At 38.9% G+C, this 24,751-nt stretch overlaps 1 protein-coding gene across 2 annotated transcripts in view; it reads left to right on the top strand.

Moving 5' to 3' along the window:
- The window catches only part of TRPC3 (transient receptor potential cation channel subfamily C member 3), a 207,759-nt gene that overhangs the window by 56,261 nt on the left and 126,747 nt on the right, over positions 1–24,751 (top strand). For both annotated transcript variants that reach the window (XM_063458397.1, XM_063458396.1), the window contains exon 2: positions 8,557–9,328. In XM_063458397.1, the coding sequence (XP_063314467.1) occupies positions 8,557–9,328 (772 nt within the window). The remainder of the gene's footprint in view (positions 1–8,556; positions 9,329–24,751) is intronic.

Below are 24,751 nucleotides of genomic sequence, written 5' to 3'. Positions count from 1 at the left end.
AAAGAAACAAATAGACAGCGTATAAGCGACCCAAAGCATGCGTGTGTCTGTGTGTGTGTCTGTGTGTGTGTCTGTGTGTGTGTCTGTGTCTGTGTGTGGGCTGGCATACTAGCTAATGCCAAAAAGGCGAAACAATTAAAACTAGGTTTTGGTGACAGGTGAGGCCCTGCTAGATGCCAAGCGGCGTGAGAGGCTCTATCTATGCGTTGGCGGGGTGTTGGCCTCTCGGTGACAGGTAAACATAAGATAGAATGGGAGTGACAGGTGAGGCCCTCTCTATGCCACAATGCGAGGCGACTAACTATGAGTTGGCCTGAGGGGCGTAGTACCTCCGAGTATGAGGATGGGTGTTGGCCTCGCGGGACCACTAACCTAAGGTGAAGAAGCCAGGGGAATTACAACTAGTGGACACCTAGGATCCTGACAGCCAGCAACAGCTAACTAAGAGGGGAGGGAAGGGAGTGTGAGAGAGTACGTACCTGAGGAACGCGGAGCGAAAACGTGGGGGGTTCAGGAAAATAACGTAGCACGAGGAGTAAAGACGGGCAAACTTGGCCCGGCCAAGCAGAGAAACAAGAAAAAACTTGAAAGAAGAACGTGGGTCGGACCCTGCGACTAGGCCGTATTTCCCTTTTACCCAGGACAGAGAAAAACTAAGGGAACATGAAAAATAATTGAGATAAATTGGAGCATGCACAAAACCAACATATACAAATGGAATCCCTAAAAAGTCTGTAAACGTGCAAAACCGACTTGTAACAAAATAAATAGTAAATGACCCCAAATATGAGGAGAGGATTTAACAGTGGGATGGGAAAGGCAGACAAGCAAGCCCAAAATCGACTAATAACAATCAGTAGGCCTAAACAGCTCAGTGGGTAGTTCCTCCACGTATGCAGGCAATACATCCAGTCAAACCCACCAACTCCAGAACACGTGTGAGAAACCAATGGCTGACATGCACGCTCAAGATACGTGAAATAAGTAAAAAAAACGGGGCAAGTGTATAAAGTGTGAAAACGTAGCCAGGAGCAGTGGCCTCTAATGCAAAGCGAGGGCAACTCTACCTCACTCCCAGTCAGAAACAAGCAGTGTGAAACCCTAGTATAGGCTATGGCTCAAGCGGCGCTACCGCGCTGCACAATGTATTAACGCACCCTGAAAAGCCTGGGGAGCCTTGCAACATTGTATCAATAGGTGGATGCCTTGTAACAAAAACCCTGCTACCACCCGCTCTGCCTTATGTAGCTCGGATGTAAGGCAGACTGAGCGCACTGTGAGTGAAAGTCCCCTAACCGATGCGTGACCGTGTGCACACATGAAGCATAATGGGCTCCCTGAATGTTTGAGCAAATAGTGCAGAAACCAAGCAAGACAGGAGAAATGGCGGGACCAGTCAGGGAAAACAGGCGAACGCCCGATAGCCACGAACCCATGCGAAACCAAGCGAGCAGCAGGAAACAAGGGGAAAGGAAAAACTCCTGAATGGAGGTAAGTAACTCACGACAACAGAAACGAGATGACAGGACAGACAGCCGACCAGAGCAAAGCCCCAGAAATGAGCGTGGACGAAACGGCCAGGCTAGGAGAACCACAAGGGAAGCAGATGGCGACCGGAAATAGCGACATGCGGATCGCTAAAAGCACGTATGGAACGGAGGAAGTTGAGTAGGGGGTTTAAGTAGGGTAACATGCCCCTCCCACAACTGCAGGCCAAGCCTTTGCATTTATCCGTCCATAGTCATGAAACTGAATGCATTTGGCTGCAACATTGTAAATGGGGTTTACTTAGAATCTGCTTATCAAGCACTGGTGCTAAAATTAATCATTTGCAAAATAAAAAAAATATATGCCCAGATGCCCTAGTATCCTTGTAACTGTAAGTAAGACAGAACAGGTACATATTGACATAACAAAACAAACATACATACATATCACAAATATAATATCACATGTGTACATTTGACAACATAATAACAAATACACAAATCACAAATAAGAGCCCTTTCAAAAGTAACAATCATAAATGATAATTGTATGGTATTTAGCAACTGACATTACATTTCTTCATTAGAGATGCAAAATCTGTGAAGTAATCATTACATCAAGTTCCCTCATTGCTACAATTAGCATTAGCTGCCCTTTCATTGACATTACAAATTTACCATTACAAAGCCGTTTATCTTTCAAAACGAGTAATTGCTAATATATAAACTCATTAAACTAGTGGACAATGGGGTCAGCAGAGTATCTCGATCGTTAATCTGTTTCATAGTTCTTCAACGCAAGTAGTCAAGGACCACTAAGAGAAATCGATAAATAGTAACAAATTCGTTAAATTAACAGGAATTAGGCTAATTTATAACTGTGGTTGGCTAGTAACCTTACTCAATAAATTGAGTAGTCCAGTCTGTTGAAACAAGTCCACCGTGTTTTTTTGTTAAAAATTACAAAAAGGAATGTCTAAAATGAACAAATTCATGTTTTCAAAAAAGACATAATTTTAGTGAATAACACAGATAATGTAGAAAATTGATAATTGATTTCCAGATTTTTGGCCAAAATAGCAGAATAAAAAAATCTGCTTGTCATTTCTCCTTGCTTTAAATGGTTATTTATTAAAGAGACTGTTAAATGGAATTGGGAAGGGAAATCACACATTTTAAGCCAAAATAGCTGTATTGGAACATTTAAACAAATATATATTTATTTTAACTTGAAATTTGCTTTTTACTTGTCAGTTCTCCATATTTCCAGTTCAGTGAACAAACATTAGTTAACAACCGCATACGTGAAATTAAATGCATTCAAGGAGTCCCATGTATAAAACAATATGCACATGCACAATTTATTAGTATTTATGGAATTTCTTCACGAGCTAAGTAAGGATAACAGCAAGTTCTAGTGATTTAGAAGAATGAGGATAATTAGCCGAGTAGGATAAAACCTCCAACTCAGACAAGTTAAGTATTTTTTACAAGTTGATTTTCAAGGGAACGCCATTGATTATTTTGTGAAAAGATCTTGAAATTGATCTCTTAAGAGCTTTAAATTGCTGAAATGCTTTATGTGTGAAGAGTATTTTTTACATTTTATTTTACTAAATAAATTTCAATAGAAATTGACACTTTTATAAACTAACCTGGTTACACCCCCTGTCTGTCAATCAGACAACCAGTCGTGTTACTTCCTGGTTTGGTTAACTCAGTTGAGCTAAGCTTAAGAGGCAGCAATTGCCCAGAGCACTTACCTTGCAAAGATTTTTCATTGATCTACATTGGGAAGTCAGTGATTGGACAGCCACATAATATATGGCCTGAGGAAGAAGGTGAGGGCTTGCAAAGGCAGCATGCAAGAGAACTGGAGAACTGCAGGTTTTGCGAGCTGTTTTTAGATATAGCCCAAAGAAACAAAATGCATAATGCCTCTAGCATCATATATGCATCAACACATATATCATATTTGCATGCACTTTGTGTTAATAGAGACACTGAGAAAAACTAGTAAGTCATGAAGGCCACAGCTTGGCATTTTTGGTTGGTTTGACGCGACCTAGTACTGATATTGCTTTATTGAACTTGCTGTGATTGTTGTTAGATTGATGCAGCTGCCTCAATTTCGGACTTAGCTGTTTGCAACCTCGGCTAGGTTTTTTTTTTTTTTTAATTCTTTATTTTTGTAGTGCGTATAGTAGTCACAGGCATACATATGGTACCCCAACGGCATTCCATATGCAGGTTTCAAGACATTAGTTACAGTAGGGGGTAAATAGACAATGCACTTTTTTTTTGTTATTTGTAAAGATGAAATATGCATGAATAACAGGTGTATAAAACAGGCTTAGACGACAGGCATATAAATCAGGCTAGTAAATCAGGCTAGTAAATCAGGCTAGTAAATCAGGCTAGCAAATCAGGCTTATAGAATATCTGACTATGCTATAGCTAACATCAGAGAGAGCTCTCAATTTGTGACAGGCTAAGAGGATGTATGCAGTTAAACCGGGCATATCTTGAGCATGAGTAACAAGGGGAGAAAACTTAACAAGAAGCTTGAGGGAATTATGCCCATGAGCGGTAGCATGTCATTCTTAACCGTATGATAGGTGACAAAACAATGCAAGTGACAGGAATATCATACATACAATATAAAGCTAGTCACTATAATTATCTGGCTAGGTATACAGAACATATGAATATAAGCTTGCCAGTATCCGAGTTTCACAGGTTAGGAAGTCCTGCATAGGCTTGGATGGGCTAGGTAGGTGAAATACGAGAGTCAGCTGTGGAAAAGTGTGTCGGTAGGTTCTTAAAGCGGGAACTATTGTATGCCACCGCGAGAGGCTGCGCATCCCATGCTTCGTGCCTCATGTCCCAGAGTGTCCCCTTTATCCTATGCCTTTGAGAATATCTGCCGTGCTGTATTTTCCACTTAGGGGCTCACCTATCTCGGCTGTCGGGTCTGGGTGTTTCGGGGACCCCCATGTCCGCTTGCTTAGGTAGTGAGAGGCTGCCTGCCCGGGGGTGTCGTCGGTCCGAATGTGGAGCTTCTTGTGAGCTTGGTCATGCGGTTGCCCTGGTGCCCCTAGAGGTAAGTTCTGTCGCGGGTGAGAGGCATGGGAGTGTGGATGATCCCTCTTGAGCCGTGGCACCGATCGCTCCCGGTTTCCAGCTGGGTTTGGTCTTCGAGAGAAGTGTGGCTGGGGAGATTCCCGCATTTGCTGTGGGGCTGGGTTGGGCTTTGGCGTTCAGAGAGATGCCCCTGAGTGTCGGTGGGGTCGGGCTCTGGTTAGCCGGGGGCTTCTCTGGGCTTGAGGGCGTCGGGCTGGCCTCCGCATGGTACAGGCCTTGCGCCAACCAATAATTTTATGCATACCTGGGGCCAGGTCCTTCTCCGGCGGGATTTGGCTGTGTCGCCAGGTTTGTCGCTGCTTGCGGCGAATCTTCCACCTCCGTGGGTGATGCTTGGGGAGATCAACCCCGTCGGCTCTTGGCCCAGGCGGGCTCAGTGCTGGGTATGTTTCCGCTTGACGGGCGTTTGGGCCCGAGGGTGACTCTCCGTTTTCCCCCCTTCCACTTTTGCTTTGTCGGGTTGCTGCTTTGTTTCGTGCCTCTAGTTGCGCCCAGAAACGGGCGAATATTGCGTCTAGTCGGAGCTTTGTTTGCTCATGTGCCGTCCATCTATCTGGCGCTTCATGCTGCCTCCTGATCTCAAAGCTAGGAGGCACGTCCGCCATTTTGAGAGGAACCGCGTGGTTGTCGCGTTAGGTAGGCAGGCGGGATGCGTGGAGCCGATCAGTGGAGACCGGGATAACCCCCGCCGGTCCAGAGGGGGGGGGGGAGAGGCTCGGGCTGGTTGTTGCCGCTGCTGGCACGGAGCCGGGTGAGCGGCCGTCTCACCTCGGCTCGTTTAAGCGTAGGCCGCAGGCCTCGGGCTGGCCTGTTCAGGTTCCGGGGTGCTTATGTAGGGTATCACCAGGTAGTGCATCGACCCCCCGTCTCGAATATTGCTGTGTGTCGCTTGGGTAATGCGGGTAGTAGGGGTTTTTGTCCCGAAATCTGCTGCCAGTCGCAGGAGCTCCAGCCAGGCACGTCTGCTCCGCTTGGCTGGCAAGCTCCGCCCCCCCGCAACCTCGGCTAGGTTGATGCTAGTGCGCCATTTTTTGTGAGTAACTTTACAGAGGGCCAATTACTAAAGTGAGAATTGTTGAAAGGCTTAACCTAAATAGCTGAAATGCAAGCATAGCAGACTTGGATAATTTTTAATCTTTTTTGGTCCCAAATTTTAAATTCACTTTGAATTCCGGACATTTCTCCCTTTAGTAACACCTGTAAATGTTCCAACTTAGTTTTCAAGTCACTACAATCAACCTTTAGTTTTAGGTTGTAAGTGCACTGTTTTCATATAGAAAATGTGGTTTTGTTAGAATGAATTGATTGTCTTGTTTTTGTCTTTGTACAGTGCTGCAACAGCAAGTTGTGGTGAATGAAGAAATAAAAGTCATTTTTAAAATATATCTTTATCTACGATGACTGCTTGGAGATATGTTTATAAAATTCATAATTTCCCAAAATGAACAAGCCGATTCGCAATTTTCCAGACAAAAGTGTGACTTGTTAGAAAGGGATTACAATTTAAAGGAAAAATAACCAACCTGATATCATAACTGAAATGAGGAATGTTTCCAACTCAGCAATTGTGACCTAAAATTAACTTTAAATTCTTGACACTTCACTTTTTAATGAATGACCCTTGTATACATATAATTTCCTTTGTGGAGATTAAAATAATTAAATTTAGCTCTTTAAATTGCATTATCCGACTTTTTTCCAGAATGTTACTATGTTTTCTAGTCATTTTGCATTCCTTTTAATATCTAATGTTGGATTATATGTGTCAGCAATTCTCCAGTGTACCCAATTTCTGTGAAGTCTGTTCAGTAATATATCTTAAGATGTCATTCCCAAGTGATCAATTGTTTTGACACAATACATTATCTTTCTATAAGTGGTTTTTGCAACCACCATTTAACCTAGACTGAGTGTTACAAACTGTTTTGTACTGCTTTGTGCCAAAAGCAAACATTTTGAACAAAATAAAAGCATTACATTGAAATACTCCCAAATTATTTCTTTCATACGTATCCCCTTGTGAGATTCCCTAGCAGCGCCATGTTTTTACCAATGCACAAAATGCCAATCAATCAGTAAAGGTCAGACAAGTATAATACTGTATCCATCTAAATTTTTTTCTGGCAATCACTACTGGTAACAGATGCATATGGATGAATAAACTGCTGCTAATTGCACAGGGGGTTGGATGCACTGATTAAATACAAGATCAATTAATGCCTTTAGCTTTTATTTAATGGTCCCCTATTGCTAAGGCAATTCTGAAGTGACTGACAGTAATACGGCACATTTGAAATGATACATTTTAAGTCATTAACATTCAGTTTCATATTGCTCATCGCCTTTGTATGCACTTAGTGGGTTAATTGCAGTGCCTACTGCTTAATATGTCTAAATAGGGTAAAGGGTATGCAGGAGATTCAATACTTTGACATTTTGCTGTTCGCTCACAAAGAAGGCATTGAAAAGTGACCAGGTATTTATCGTTACATAGCTCTCATTTTTCTGATCAAAACATAGTTCTCATTGTTATGATTGATTTCTTCAGTCTGTGGCTGACCGCATAAGGAGCACCAAAGAGAGATGTTATTTTGTGTGCCTTGAATTTCTATTGTATTTGTCCTGCTTCTCCTGTAATACACTGTGTGCTAAACACATTCTTCTGATTTCTAACAATTAGAATCAGCATGCACATACATACTTCCTCTTTCATTCCTCCACCTACAACCCACTAGACGTAGAAATGAATGATCCGCTTTCACTGCTGGGTAGTAGGAACTGTTTCTTGGCATTAAAATAAATACTTTGCTCTGGGTCTATTCTTGGAGTTTAGATAAAAGGCTGGCTGTTTCCTCCTATGATTTGTATGGCTAACAAAATAACTCTGATGTAAGCATGTTATGATTGATAGCGCAAACTTTTTCTTCCCAATGTGCTCTAGTCATTAAATTTTTTTCCATTATCACATTCTTTTAAACATATGTAAATATTTTTTTATTAAAAGCTATGTGATCTAAATTGTATCACTGTCTTTTTCCTGTCGTAACCAACCCCTTGTACAGTATACACATGAGAGAGAAACCCCCTGTAACGTCATGCACTCACTGCGCTGATTTTGTTTTAAAGATCAAAACAAATTAAAGCTGTCTTCTCCTTCCTTGACAGTCCCATTCTGCACATATGTATTACTCAAATTCCAGAGCGCACTGATCATTTATTGTGAGCTGACTTTATTGGAGCGGTGGTTTGGCTTGGCTATAGAGTCTTTATCAAGTAATAAAGTCTGCTCACTTTAATTGATCAGTGTGCTTGGGAATTTGATTTCATTTTTGTGGTATTTGGGACTCCCACTCCCATCTGGCTGCACTTGACGTATTTCTTTGTTAATTGTGTGTGATCTCTGCTGAAAACAGCACAACACCTCATTGGCTGCATTGATCAGTCTCTGTCCATCGAGCAGAGGCACTGTAATTAATATCACCATGCCTGTATTACCACATATACTGTTTTTACTTTAAGTGCCACTTAGTCATATTGTACGTATAATGCTTTTAGATTTTATTTATAGGTATATAAACACTGCTAAAATAAGTGTTTCTTTATGATATTCGTCACTTATTTACAATTGTGAAGTTGCCTAAAATTCAGTTACAAAAGTCGAATTGGCTATAAAACTCCAATTAGGCTGTTCATTAAATTGACAAATTCAGATATTGTCCCTGAATTTGCATAATACATTTGATCCCATTCGAGTCCATCAAGCAAAAATTAAAAAAAAAAAACGAAGTAGTTTTACTATTGTATCAAATGAGATATTTATCACCATTGCTATATTTACACATTTGACATTAGCTGGTTTGTAGATACATAAAAGATAGGACACTGGAAATTCCATCTGATTAATTTTCTCTTGCTTCTATTTTAGAGCAGGTGATGGGAGCCCATCCATGAGGCGTGTTACCATGATGAGGGAGAAGGGACGGAGGCAGGCTGTTAGAGGCCCAGCATTTATGTTCAACAACAGGGGTCCAAATCTGACCGCAGAGGAGGAGCGCTTTCTGGATGCTGCAGAATATGGAAACATTCCTGTGGTCAGAAAGATGCTGGAAGAGTCAAAGACCTTGAATGTGAACTGTGTCGACTACATGGGTCAAAATGCCCTACAGCTGGCTGTAGGGAATGAACATTTAGAGGTGACAGAGCTGTTGCTCAAGAAGGAGAACTTGGCGCGTATAGGAGATGCTCTTCTTCTTGCAATCAGCAAAGGATACGTGAGGATAGTGGAGGCCATTTTGAATCATTCAGCTTTTGTGGCAAGTAAAAGACTCACCCTTAGCCCTTGTGAGCAGGAGCTTCAGGATGATGATTTTTTTTCCTATGATGAAGATGGTACCCGGTTTTCACCAGATATTACCCCAATCATACTTGCTGCTCACTGCCAGAAATATGAAGTTGTCCACATGCTGTTGATAAAAGGAGCGAAGATAGAAAGACCTCATGATTATTTCTGCAAGTGCAGTGATTGTACAGAAAAACAGAAGCATGACTCCTTCAGTCACTCAAGGTCAAGGATAAATGCCTACAAGGGACTGGCGAGCCCAGCCTACCTGTCACTATCTAGTGAGGATCCGGTTCATACAGCACTGGAGCTGAGTAATGAGCTTGCTAAGCTAGCAAACATCGAGAAAGAATTCAAGGTAAGAACATTGATATTTAGGGGATTATCTTTAGTACTCAACTGCAAAATAATATTAATGGAAAATCATGATTGTGTCTTTGAAAAGAAACCTGAAACTGATTCTGACCCAGGATAAGGAGAATTTGTTGCAAATTAATTTAAATTAATAATGTTGATGAAACTTGAGCAACAGGAAATCACGCAGGATCCGTAAATGTAATGTACCTTCATTTATTCTAATTATGTCCCTAGTAAGATCATATGTTAACATGTTTGCTGCTAAGAGGCACAGAAATATTGTATAATTTATACCACTGTTATAATAATTTATTTCACTAAATGTTGTCAGGAAACTGTACTTCATTTGTTCAAACCTCCATATTCTATCCACCGCTGACTGAAAATTGGGAATCTGTTCCTGATGACAAGTTGCTTCTACATGAAAGAGAAATTAATTATAATAAAATATAGCAAGTAGTTGGCAATACAACATATATTTTCTTTGTTCTGTTTCTGCACCAGAGCAATGTAATTACCTGTATAGAAACTATCGTTTGTGTATTTCTCAATCTTACCAAACCTCTACTGTGAAGAAGTAATTTGTATTGTATCTGCAGGCGATCACTCTGGTTGCATTTAAAAAAAAAATATTTTCATTTAATGGCCTGAAAATCCTCTTTTCACTGACTCATCTAACTGTTTCCTTAGTAGTCTTGGAGAAAACCTTTGCTGGAATCAAGGTTATTTGCTAAAGGGAGAATTGTTTGGAATTCAAAGTGAATTTAGAGTGAATTTCAAATGTAAAGCCAAACTGGAAGCATAGTTGACTGGGACTGTTTTAACCTTACATTTGAAATGCACTTTAATTTTAATTTTGAGTTTCCAACAATTCTCACTTTTCTGAATAACCCTTAAAGTCTAAAGAGTGATTTATTCTGATCTGCAAGAGACTTGACCAAGCACAAGTTTCCTCTCCCAATCACGGTCTTCATTTTAAATACTATTTTATATGCTAGAACCGTAGTTACAGTAACAACAAAATGTCAATGTATATAAAAATAGCAACATTACAGCACAGCAGACAATTGATAAGTTAATAATGGAAATGTTATGCATATGGGTTAATTACAGTTTGGGGCTAAAGATTAAAGCTATTGGGGTTTTATGACTACTAGGACATAGGGTGAAGGGTAATTTAGGATTGGAGAATGCCTGTCTGAAAGATGTGGTGAACTGCAAATCCTGGGCCTCTAAAAATACAAATATAAAACTCTTAATTTTCTATCATCTCAAACGTTCTATAAATCCGACTTTATGTTCACACAATACAAGTTCCACCTCAATTTCAGTACCAGTGTACATGCATTTATCCCCCTTCACCCATACATGTATTTGCCATACTTTTTATTTTTTATTGACTGACTGATTTATGCAAATATGTTTCAATGTACAATTCATATAATATTCTTCATTGCACATATATAGATTATTTTTTAAATGTGTTTTGTTCTGCTGACATTTTTACTTTACGAAATCAAAACTGAAAATGCAGTAAAATGATTACATTCAGTACTCTGTGTATTTGAGAAATTATCACAAGGAAAACAGTAGACTTGGAGATTAGTTTTGGTGAACTGCAAATCAGAATTTGGGCCGATCAGGTGACTTCAAAACCGAATCACAATCAGTCGAGCGACGCTGTGTCAGACATGTTTGTTCTGATTCATGATTCTGAATGTTTTGTTCTCTACTGCAAGGGTAGGCAAATTCTGACACTCCAGGTGTATAATAGCAGAAAAAGAATTACGGGAGATTTAGTCCACAACATTTGGAATGCCGAAAGGTTGCCTACCACTGCTCTATTGGTTACTTTTTTGGTATTACCTCATTTTAAAAAATAAAAATAAATGTGAAACAGAAACAGGCTTTGTTTACATGTCATAACGGGAAAAGGGGGCTAAACAAGTAAAACTATACAACAAGCTAAACCTGAGGAGTTCAGGTGGGTACAGGGATAATTCCCCAAGGAGGACCCCCTGGTGTCAAGTTGATAAAAGGGCAAAATAAGAACTAAGGCAAAATAGTGAGAGAAAAAAAATCAATAAACAGCAGAGAAAGTGTCAAAATTAGCAACATATGGAAGAAATTAGCCCTACAGCTCATTCACAATATTTATGCTGAATGAGAAAAGGTGAGTAACCAAGATCTCATACAAGTTGCTGACCACTGCTCAGTGTAGCAGGTAAGTATTAGAAGCCAAAACTTCTCTGAATTTGTGATGAGAGTGCAGAATGTGTTGGTTAGTAGAATAGCGGAGGACCTCATGCAAGATGTGTCCTACCACCATGGCAGTCAGGCCCAACCTCCTGGTTACTTTTTTTTCTCAATTAATCTGTGAACTAAATGGCAATACAATGCTCCTATCAGTGTATAGCAAAATGTATACACAATATTATATTATGCATATATACTGCAGTGCACTGAATGTTATACTGTCTGTTATATATGATGCCTCTGTAGTCGATAAATATTCTTCTTCCCTATTTATATGTCCTGTTTATACCACACTAGCTGTTTTCTGTACTTTTGATCACTAAAATGGTAGCTGTTCTGCACGGACAACACAGAATTATTCACTTACATGTGAATTGTCAGGAATTTAAAATGAATTTTAAGCAAAATTCTAATTTCACAAAATTAAAAGTCAGCTATATTTTCAGTTTAGCCTAAAATTTGATATGTAACTTGAATAATCGAAATTTCCATGTTAGTAAATTACCAATGAACTAATTTCTTTCAGAAGACACAGAGTAGATGAAAGGAGCATTGGGGAACTAAAAATCATATAGTTTTTAAGTTGAAAGTTAAGCAAGCTCTTACATAGTCATGCAATTATTTATTTATTGCACTTAGGGACCAGTAAATGTAGATCTTATCTGAAACTATACTTCACATAATGCCTCTCATATTCAAGGACCTAACTATACAGGTATGAAGTATAAATTTAGCCAGTATTAAAATATATGTTTTATTGCAAAAAAAAAAAATATATATTTTTTAAATCTTATTGGCCATGCTCAATTCAAATGCCATTATCATCTTCTGACAAAAAAGTCATCCTTTAAAAAAATTATTGAAATCTTAAGCAAATGGGAAAAATAAAACTGTCATACTGAAAAGAAAATTGCATTGACTGGTGTCACTGTGAAACATTAGTTATTTGGCTTAACTGGTAAAGAATAATCAGATTGAGAACAACCTAGCCTATCCCCCTTGATAGCAGTGGTTCTGGGAACGCTGCTCATTTTTTTTTTTTGACACTACGTATCACTGAACATGTCAACTCATATAGGAAGCCAAAGAGAAATACTTCAGATAATCAGCATCAAGCGAACTTTAAGGTTGGTTTAAGACAGCTTCATTGATTTTTTTTCTTAAGGTTGAAAAACTCTTTTTTTTCCAAATATTCAATTGTTTTTGATAGCTTCATGGTCTTGGTTCAAGCACCTGAGATGACCCTATATATATATATATTTTTTTTTTTTTTTTAAATAAACTTTCTTTTCAAGGAGAACTGTCACTTCTAGGGAAATTATGTCAGTCAGTGAAACAGTAAAAATGACCTATAACTTTCTTTTTTTCATGTGATAATCTGTTTTCTTTAGATTTATATTAAGGATTTAGGAAATTACATTGCAGACCACATATCATAAAGTGTCCACTGCTTCCCCATCCAAAAAGACAAGATAACGTGATTTTATTAAATGTATTAACTGGGCTTTGCAGACATAAAAACAAATGCAGGCCAAAATTCTGAATATGATTTGATAGGTAAATAACTTTTTTATTAGTAGTTCCATTTTTTGTTGTTTTAGGTACATATTATGGTCTTGGTAGATTCATCATGGTAAGTTCAAAAAAGAACAAAGAGTAAAAAAAAAGTGGAATTTTACTTATTGGGATATGATTAAAAAAAAGTCTGTCCTGTAGTGGAATGTGGTTTTCCAGGACCACAATGGACCTCTTGAGACAACTGTTAGGTGAGTGGATGATTTAAAAAAATTCCCAGATTAATTGGTCACCACATTCACCTAGCCTTTAAGCTCCCTGTGGGGATATCTGAAGGAGCGGATGCACATGAACAAACCGCCTACACTTGAGCAGCTCAAAGAAAATATCCATGCAGAAATCCAAGCTCTAGAGCCTCAAACATTAATATTATGAACAATGCAATCAAAAGAGCTTGACTTTACAAGGTTGCAAATAGAGCTTATTTAAAAGATGTCTTCTATGTTTAGTCAAACAAATCTCCATACGTTAGACATTCATTGTATGTAACATCATTGGGCAAGCAAAAAGATCTGATGACTATGACAAGGGACAAATACACAACTAGGGTCAAAGCATCTCCAAAACGCCAAGTCCTGTCTGGTGTTCCCAGTATGCATTGGTTATTAACTAAGAAAAGTGCTGCAAGGAAGGACAACCAGTGAACTGGCATCAGGGTTGAGCACCAAAGGCTCATTGGGAAACATGGGGAGCATCTGGTCTGATCACACAGTAAAGCTAGTGCTTTTGACACTTGGATACAGTAGAGCTAGTGTAGCCCAATCTGCTAAAAATGTAATAATGGCCATGATAGAAAGGTATCTGCTGCTAATGTCTTGGTGTCAGATACCACAGGACATGTTCAGAGGTCTTGTGGAGTCCATGTAGCTCAATCTGCTGAAAAAATGTAATAATGGCCAGTTTGCTGCGTATGGGACTGCCTAGTGCATTGCAGTTTGCAGTGCATTGCAGTTTGCTGCGTATGGGACTGCCTAGCTGCAGACCGGTCGAAGTGCCCATGATGACCCCTGGCACCTCCAAAAGCACCTTCAATAGGGACATGAGCATCAGAACTGGAGCATGGAGCAATGGAAGAAGGTTACCTGATCTGATGAATCATGTTTTCTTTTAGTTCAGGTAGAGGCCTTGTGCGTGCGCGTCTTTTACCTGGGGAAGAGATGTCAGCAAGATGCACATTAGGAAGAAGGCAAGCCGGTGGAAGCAGTGTTCTGCTAGGAGACCTTAGATCCTGGCATATATTCTTGATGTTACTTTGACATGTACCACTTCATGGCAATGGTTTTCCTACAGGCAGTGACCTCTTTTAGCAGGATAATGCACCCTTTCATACTGCAAAAAATGTTCAGAGGTGGTTTAAAGAGCATGACAAATAGTTTAAGGTGTTGCCTTCGCATCCAGATTCCCAAGACTCTATCTAATTGAGCATCTGTGGGATATGCTAAAACAGCAAGTCCAATCCATGGAGGCCCTACCTCACAACTTGCAGGACTAAAAGTATCTGCTGCTAATGTCTTGGTGTCAGATACCACAGGACATGATCAGAGGTCTTGTGGAGTCCATGCCTTGATGCATCAGAACTGTTTTAATAGCACGTGGGGCCCTTCATGATATTAGGCAGGTGGTTTTAATGCTGTGGCTGATCAGTATATATCCCACTCCTTGACAGGTGCCATTGAAAACATATAGTTAATGTTATTCACTTCACCTGTCAGTGGTTTTAATGATGTGGCTGATCAGTATATCTATGAAGTCTGTGTCTGGATACAGAAGGATCTTCAGCAATATAAGATAAGTTAGCAACCTACCAAAGACACAGTGGGAAAAGATTGGCAGGTGTATTACTGGTTCTTAGAGTGGCCAAGCTTAATGCTATACAGAAATATATAGTATCAGTGCTAAACCCTAACAAAATACAGGCCAGAATAAGAAAAAGTAAAATCACGACAAGCTGGGTCTGGTATACTGTAACACAAGACTAAAGTAAAAAGCACTGTCAGGGGTGTAGCTGGGTCTGGAACAGTGGAATACAGAACTGGACAATCTCATAATCTGGTCCAGATTGGTTTTGGTAAACATATTACAGAAAAAGGTATAGACATTTTTCTGTAATATTTGTACTTTACTGTGGATAAGGGTGTTCCACTTTTTGTGTTGAGCTGCTTCTTCTTTTTAGGCACTTTAGAGTATCACTCACTATCTCGGCAAAGAGTTGTTTTTTGTGTGGTTTTGGTAAACAGCTCTAACATAAAAGATTCAGGAGTCAAGGACAAGCCAGAACAGGAACAAAAGGACAAGAATAACCACTAAATGCACTTAACGGCTGTGAGACCATGTAAGGGCACTGGTCCCAAACCTAGAGGAGTTTTAAAAGGACCTAGTCCCTTTTGTAAAAATGGTGTTGGTCTTGCACAGGTGCAGTGCGTCAACCAATATTGATAAAAGCCGCAAAAGTTTCCTGCTTGCATCTTAGGATAGCTTGAGGGCTGAATGACGTGAGCATGACCTGTTGAAAATGATGCTGCGCCTAAATGGAACAGATTGGCAAGAAATTGATGTGGGTGCATCAATATCAATGAAAGACCACTCAATCTGACCCTTAAAAAAATATGTAAAGATGAGAGTGGTGCATAAATATTAAGTGCTTTCACAATATAACACTAGCATTTGGAGGGATGAGGATGGTAATCATTGACACAGGAATGTCAGAATCAAAGGGTGGCCTTACAGACTGAACCAGAGACCCTTCTCCTGGTCCAATACACCAGAAGCTGAACATTGAAATGTGAGACCATTGGGTTTATCTTAGAGAAACATCCGTGCTGAACAAGCCAAAAGGAGATATGTAGCTAGAAATTCCATTCCCTCGGGTAAAAGGCCTGACACTGGAGTTAGTCTGCCTCCGAATTGTCTATACCAGGAATATGAATCCATGACAGTATCACATTACAAGCTTCCACCCACCAGATTATCTTTGGAAATTCTATCAAGGCAGTTGCGTTTTGTGATGTTAAATGCTCAAAAAGAAATTCCAGCCAAGGGAGGAGATCTAGGTAAATCACTCTGAGCTTGAGGCTGGCTTGAAATCTGCCCTGTTTCAGAAGGTTTTGCACATGCTTAGTGTCCTTTGAAAAGGAATATTAGGTATTTTCATTAAGTTGTCATTTGGGCAGCAGAGCCAGCTTCCCATGAGTGGAGGCATGCTATTGCTCTCTCTTATCAAGGGCTATCATTGGCTGATAGCACCATGTGGTGGGGTTACAGTGCCCACATGAAAGAGAAGCAAGCAGCCATCTTGGAAGCAGCATAAGAAGAGCACAGCTGCAGCAGCTCCTGGCAACTGCCAATTTTAAGTGCATAATATTATCTCCCGCCTCCCCTTGCCCTAGTAACTGCCTAGGGGCTGTTCAAGAAAAGGGATTTACTCAAATATATATTTACTATGAAAAATGCCAGCAAAGCCCAGGAATGACAAGGGGAAGGGGCATGTTTGACACAGAGCACTGTGCTGCCTATCAGTAATAGTTTTAATAACTACACATACCCACCATATTATTTAAAGTGCTTAGTCACTCTACAGCTGAGACACTCATGCAGTGGCTAGTTAAAATGTTTTGAAGTTTCAAACTGCAGGACTTGGGCTGTCACTCTGAGGACTGAGCTGATTGTGATTTTAGTCTGTTTTCATCTGTAATGATTGTTGATTCTTGGCTCCATATTATCACTGGAGATTACTGACTATTATGCTAGCTGCAAAGGTAATTCAGAGTATATCACTATCCTGCTGCTTTAACCACTGTGTGATAAGAGTTATTGGAGTAGCTGTCATATTTCATAACATCAGTAATATTTAATAGAAAGCTAAAGTTATCATAGCAGGAGCATTACTGAAGATGAGATCATGAAAGGGATAGCTAAGAGAGGGCTAGGAAGATAGAGATAGAGCTAAAGTATTTTACAGAGACAAGTACTTTATAGCAGCTCTGTGTAATCAAGTGCAGTGATCCTGGCTGTGTGGGAGTATGTCATCTCTATATTGGGTCCAACTCTGTTATTTCTCTGTATTTTACTCAGATCTACCTGTTGTATGGATATCTCTGTATGTTGTACATGTAAAGATGTGTTGTGCCCAGCTCTGTGTATTATATCTACATTTTTTCTCTGCTCTGTTTGTGCTATGGTTATGTCTGTATTGTACTCAACTCTATGTATTTTATAGATATACGGTATTTATGTTGCGCACACCTTGTTTTATTGTATGAACATCTCTGGAATATGCCCAGCTCTCTGTATTGTATAAGTATCTCTGTACTGTATAGGGAGGAGCACAATTTTGAGGAAGGAGTCTGATGCCCACCATTTTTAAACTTTACCAGCTGCTACTGAGGAGCACCTCTAACAAATAAAAACAAATACAAAAAAAATCTACTTACTTCTGTCAGAGCTTCTTCAAATCCACCTTCCTCCTGGGAGGCAGAAACAGACCTGAGGATTCTAGAGGAGGGGCTGGAGAAAGAGAGGGGCAAGCATGCTGAAGCATTGCATTATGGATGTTTCTACCTTTTCTGGTTGAGATGTACTGATATCATAAGTCATGACTCTTGGGTTCTCAACATCCATGAATGAAATTATATTTTATCCCCCATTTTCTATTCTAAAAAAGATGTGTGTGAAATTTGCAAGTCTACGGTCTAAAGTGATCCATGATGTTATACATTATCTAGGTTAGTAATTTCCTCGCAAACAAGTAAGAAATGAAAAAAAAGACAACGTAAAATTACTTTTCAAGCATTGCACTAGCAGGACTATAATCATGTCTGGCACGCTGCTTTCTGAGATTGACAGGTGTCATCTAAGTACAGATTTCACACTGATCTAACCTACATAGCAGCCACAAGTTAGCTAAATGTAGTCATAGAAGCATCATTATAGCAGTGAGCTCCAAGCACCAGTCAGATAGCTTTTTCTTTTTTTTTTATATTTGAGTTTTATGGCTTCCTTTCATCTTTCTGACATGCACTTTCCCTGCACAATGCCAGCTAATAAAATGTGTGCAGAGGCAAAACTTTTCTTTCTAATATGTATGAATGTTTATTTTAGTGTCACTTGGGTATGATAACACTGTGCAGCACACCCCAACTATCTCCTAATAATACAAGATGAGAAAATTCTTTCAGCTTCAAAGAGTTTTAAAGTACTCGTTTATTCCAATATTATCATGTCATGATATGTTCTCTAATCCACAATTCCACCCTTTTTCTAAATATTTAATTGTATTTTTCTAAAACTGCAGAAAGTAGTTGAGGTTTCAGACCACAAAGTGAATTTGTGGTTATATAAAAATTCACACATGTCTAGAGAGTAACCCTTCTCACACAGGCAAGGATTACAAGTGAAAATATATAAATATATATTTTGTAAAAGTATAAATCTCTATGTCTTTTTTTCTGATTTATTATTCTGTTTGTGTCCAAATATAAGGATCTCATATCGTTGAGAACAAATTTCCTGAAGCATTCCAAACTGTAATTACAAGAATCCTGAGAAACATAGTCATTGATGTCTGGTCAAGAACTGTACTGCTTTGAACATTTATCGGAAAAGGCAATTTAACCTCAGTTGTGGAGTTAGAGTCAGTACAAATGAGTTTAATGAAAAAACATAAAAACTGTTATTCACCCATAACTTTAAACAATATAATCAATTCTACCACATTTATTTCAAGCGTATTTTACTCACTTGGCTTTTGGCTTGAGTTGACCCAAGATGGGACACTGAATTACTCTTAGACCAAATAATCTAACAATTTATTGGAGTTTATCTGAAAGTTTCACATTTCTCTTGCCAATATTAAATGCATAGTTCACTTTAGCTGCAGACTGTAACAGTCACCTGGGGACTTATGTAACAGTTTACCAGGAGTTGGAGCCCAGTTGCAGGAGATGGCACAGGAAGGAGGCAAAAACCAGAAGCTCAGTACAGATCAAGGGGAAATCCAAAGGCAGGGTCAGACGAGAAGCAGAAGTCAGGGCTGGCAGCGGAGTAACGAAGTTGGTAAAGCAGGCAGAGGTCAGAGTCCAGGAAATCAGTCTGTAGTGTAGCAAAGATACGGCAGGAAACACCAAACAGGCAAAATGACCAGATGCTAGGTTTCAGGCAGAGCTGGCTTTTACAGCCTGCTAATTAGATGCAGCTGACCCTTATTGGAAAAGGGCTACAGTTGGATCAGCACTGCTTAATCCAGGCCAGGAGTCAGGAAGCAGAATAATGCAAACAGAAACTGAAGCCCCCTGGTGGACAGCACCGCAGCAAACCTGACTGGGATGCTGGAGCTGTGAGTTCAAACCCAGCCAGGTCTCTTAAAGGGGTCAGCCATGCCTTGCTGTCTGCAGGGCTTGGGCTGTGCCGTGACACAGACTTTGCAGACCAGTAACTCTTGTCTACTTGAAAGTATTTGTTAAATGTTATAACGTTAATATGTGAGCTTAGTTCCTATTAAAATTAATGAATGAGGAGAAGACCAAGGATGCAGATTGTTACCACATGGAATAGGTGCTGATGGGCCAAAGCAAGTCCATGTTGTTTAGATTGTGAGTTTTTATGAGCAGGACTCGTACTACATTTTGTTCATGTAAGTCAAACCTGTGTTAATGAATTTACAGAGCTACAGAAAATGACTACTTTATAAATTCTACTACTATTAATATAGTCTATCCAGTGCTGACCTGCACTATGGATGTTATATGCTAATCTCTGAATGGCCTCTTAACGAATGAGGCAAAACCATCTGGCAGCATATGGGACCATTAAGGTTTAAATTTGGTCCAGATTTAAGCCAGACCAAACACTGCCAAAAGGCTGATATCCAGACTGAATACTTAAAATCTGGGACAGAATTTAAAAAAAAAATCTGAACTATTTGCCCAGTGGCAGCACTAGCAGCCAATAGGCAATTAGTACGTCTGGGGCGCAAAAGGATGGTTTTGCCACTGGTTTGGTCCATCTAGACAAAATCCAGTCTTTTGTGCATAACTCTGTATGACGGCAATAAAGGTAACCCTTGCAGTACAATAATAGAGAAGAATACGATGACTTAAGGAACATTTAATTGGAGGAGAGGCATGATTTAAGCTGAATCATGGCTGGATAAGATCAAAAAGGAGCTGAGTAACACTTTATAGTCTGTGTATGGAAGATAGTAGATACCAGCAATTTAATATTACCAGTCCAGTCCATCATCATCAGCTCCCCCAAGAGGAACTCAAGACTTACAAGACAAACTTTAGTGTAATACCCAGAATCAAATGATACAAACCCAACTTAGAACAAGCTGGCATGTCCCTTATTCCATCTTCAATAGCATGACTGTTTCTATTCTTCTGTACCTAAGCTGTAACTATAAAATATTTAGAGTCACATTCAGAATACTTAAATGATTGAATGTGATTTATTATAGTGACAGATCACAGCTGAGTGGAGTTTTAATTTAGTGTGAAGTACCGAATGAAGGTGTAACACGGAATGAACCAAGACAGTGCTGTCACATAAACAAAAGAGATAATAGTACGGGTCAATGCTGTTAACAAATGGATAAATAATGATTGCAGGCAGAGGTCAGGACCACAGACACATTACTGGTAAAAGCTCAAAGGTTAAGAAGACAATGAATAATGGTCAGCGAGAAGAGAACCTTTAATAGGTTACTTTTATAATTAAACAAGTAGAGGAAGTACAGTAGGTAATTTTCATAAATAAGTATATTGATAAATAAAATAGCACCTATTTTTAACCAGTCAAAAATCCAAAGAGTATTCCCACAGGCAAGCTATTAAATTTTTTTTTCAAGTTGCTTGTGGGAAAAACCAACTGTGGTCAACATTCATCTAACATTACACAACAAGTGTATGAGATAACACTGCTCTGCTTGGACTGTCCACTCATACCCTGCATCACTGTCAAGCTCTCCACGTTCTAATTGAAGCATGGTAATCTAGATGGTTTGTACAGATTTAAAGAATATTTTATGTCAGTTCGTGATAACATATCTTCTGTTCTTGTTGCAATAACCGAATTACATAAATGTTAGTGATGGTTAGTAAGTGTGTAGTGTGTGTATGGAATTATTTTTGTGTAGATATAGATTTTTAACTAATAGTTTAGTAAGTGAACAGTTATGCAGATTTACTTTGTCATGTGAATAAGGGTCTCTGGAGTGTGAATAATGTATGTGTGACTGTAAAGGTAGTCATGGGTACATTTTAGTAAGGAATACAATGGGATTGGTGTATTAATCATCTAAGACAGATAGATGATGTTTTTTTTGCAATTTATGATTTTGATGTGACCATTTGATCTGTGTTATAATGGCCTTATTGTGAAAATGTATTTTCTTTTATATACATTTTGGAGCATTATCAGCCTGAATATGCACACCTTGCACAGCTTAGACCTTTAATGGAAAGCAACTTATATTCTTAATGAATCTTATCTCCCTTTAACAAGTTCTCAAAATGAGACTCTGCTTATTTAACCCCTTAAGGACACATGACATGTGTGACATGTCATGATTCCCTTTTATTCCAGACGTTTGGTCCTTAAGGGGTTAAATATGGACACTCTCACATTATATCTCTGTGCAAACTTCCAGGATGAGTCCCCATGAAATAGATTTTAACCCATATTGCTAAGTTCATATAACAATTGTGAAAACAATTGGGATATTCTAATAAAAGCATATTGTGGAGAGTTTTTTTTTTGCAATATTTGGCATACTTTTTATCCTAGCTAGACTGAATCTACTCAAAAGAGAGAACTGAGAGTTGCCTGTCATAACAATCTTATGATTTGAGGGGGTTAGGGTGAGGCTGTTGGGTGAGGGGTCTTTCAAGAACAAATGATAAGAGTTTGTGATCTGAGAGAGGACGTGGAGTGTTGTGGAGCTTAGAGATAATGCATGCATTAGAAAAAATAATTATCTGCCCTTCTCTTGTAATATGATGTAATATGATGTGACATGTACTTACCATTGTTATCGGTTGGCTGCTTTAGACTTTAGCCCAAACTGTTTCTTGACACTTTCTGCAATTTCTGCTTTGTCTTTCATGAGATATGGCATGGACTTTCTGGAATACCAATCAATAAATGCTAATCTATACTTATAATACCCACAAAAAATTGTCTGTTTTCGATAACATGTATCTGAGGAAATTAATTGCAGAGGCTTTGTTGAGTTCACTTGACTTTGTTTATGAACAAGGGGTCTTCTAAGAGAACATTCACATGCTATCTGTTGAGATCCTACTAGCAAGTTTTTATGTCTCTTTCTCTTGTCAAACCTTTACTCTATAGATGAGAATTGCCTTGAAGTCTCTGTGACCAAGTCTTTTATGTCACAGATAGATGCAATCTGAGCAATTCTTGGCTTTTTATTCTTGTATGTTTGATGCAAATATTCCATTACTTTTAAAATAGTGCAAATCGTTTCGGTCCGAATATGAATTCAGACGAATTTCGGACAATTCGGACATTCGGGTACTTCCGAATGTCCATATTGCCGAAGTGCCGAATTGCCAAGGTCCCGAAGTTCCGAAATTACCGAATATCCGAAGTTCCGAAGTTCCAAAGTGCCAAAGTACCAAAGTGCCGAAGTTGCCGAAGTTCTGAAGTTGCCGAAGTTCCGAAGTGTTGAAGTGCCGAAGTGCCGAAGTTCTGAAGCACAGTATTGCCTAAGTACTAATATACTTACCCAGTGAAAGAAGAAGAATGTTACATTTTAAACAATTTTAAATAAAAAGTATACAAACATAGCCAGGATTCAGCTGTAAGCATTTGCAACACTTACAACAATCAAGTAACATACATTCATATAAAATGTAAGTTACTTGGCCAGTCAGTGTAATGACAGGAATGAATAAGTAGATAACTCCCTAATTCCCATGGTATTAGGGAGCTATCTACTAAAAGGCTGAAATACCTAAATTGGTCTTTCAGCCAAATTTACTAATACTAAGTAAAGATTAATAAAATAAAAAATAAGGTCAAACTAAAGGGGGGACCTATTGCCCCCACCGCCCCCCACCCTTGAGCAGCGGGTGGGGGCCCTAATGTAAAATAATGGGGGGGGACCTATTGTCCTCCCCCCAGGCCCCCACCCCTGAGCGGGTGTGGGGGCCCTACAGTAAAATAAGGGGTGGGACCTAATGTCCTCCCCCTGGCCCCCACCCCTGAGCGGTGGGTGGGGGCCCTAAATACTAATAAGGGGGGACCTAAATTATAATAAGGGGGACCTAATATCCTCCCCCCTGAGCGAAGTGCCGAAGTGTTGAAGTGCCAAAGTTGCCGAATTTCCAAAGTTCCGAAGTGCTGAAGTGTCGAAGTTCCGAAGTGCTGAAGTGCTGAAGTGCCGAAGTTCCGAAGTTGCCGAAGTTCCGAAGTTGCCGAAGTTCCGAAGTTGCCGAAGTTCCGAAGTCTTGACGTGCCGATTGCCGAAGTCCCGAATTGCGAAAATCCCGAATTTCGGAATACCGAACCGAACCGAAAATTTTCCCCATGCACATGCCTATTTTAAAACCTTGCTATATACTTAATTTTGTTTAGTTATTTTACATTTATTGCAACTTAAGTTCACATTAAATTCACGCTTGGTAAATATGTCAACACTAGCCAAATTATCGGTAAGTTTGGGTAAGTAAACAGTAGACAGTTTGTTGTCATTAGCAATGCTTATCATTTCTATACAATTACTGTCTAATTTTTTTTAAGAAATAAGAATCTTTTCACTTGTACAATACAATTTTTTTTTTTACATATTTTACATATTTTACCTGTTAGCGGTAAAAAAAAATATATTGGCACTACCTTCCTCTATTTTTATAAATTACTAAATGTATATAAGAAACGTATCCTCTTCAGTTATCTATAATTGCATTGCTGGTCAGTAATATTAAGACATAAAGAACTGTTATTCTAACAGTAGAAATGTTATTTTCATAAAACATCTGAGCTGCTGGTTCCACTGCAAAATATTTAGTTCAATCACTCATGTATGCATAATTAGATTTACTACAATTTTATTTTCTAAAGAGCAATGCTACATTTGTAACAACAGAAATTCAAAAGCATTGTGTTCATTGAATAACCTACGGTACATTATTTCAATTATACGTTAGACTTCTAAATATCTTCTCATTGAAAGCACTTATAGTTGATCAAATTAAATTAGTGTTTAATTAAATATACTAAATCTGGTTTTCTCTATGATTTGGGCCAAAGAAAAAAATATTTTTCTTCAGTCAAAATAGTTGGATTTGTATAACAGAAAAAAATGGTTATTTCAAGTCTTTGAACGTAATCTCCAAAAAATAAATCAATAGAAATGTGGTACAGACTTTGTCTAAGTAATCAGGCATGTGCACTGTAGAGGAGGCTTCTGTCTAGGGTTTATGTAATGCTGAGTCTCTGAACTAGGCCAGAGAAAATCATAGCCCAGTCCTACTCATTTTTATTTTGCTTTTGCTTTTACTTTCAATTGAAATTATGTTTAAAACTTCCATTAACCAGCTCTATTAATTTAGCATTAATTAAATGGGTTTTTATG

Source organism: Pelobates fuscus, chromosome 6 (genome assembly GCF_036172605.1).
Source record: "Pelobates fuscus isolate aPelFus1 chromosome 6, aPelFus1.pri, whole genome shotgun sequence".
NCBI classification, from domain to species: Eukaryota; Metazoa; Chordata; class Amphibia; order Anura; family Pelobatidae; genus Pelobates; species Pelobates fuscus.
This window is presented reverse-complemented; position numbering and strand designations above follow the sequence as displayed.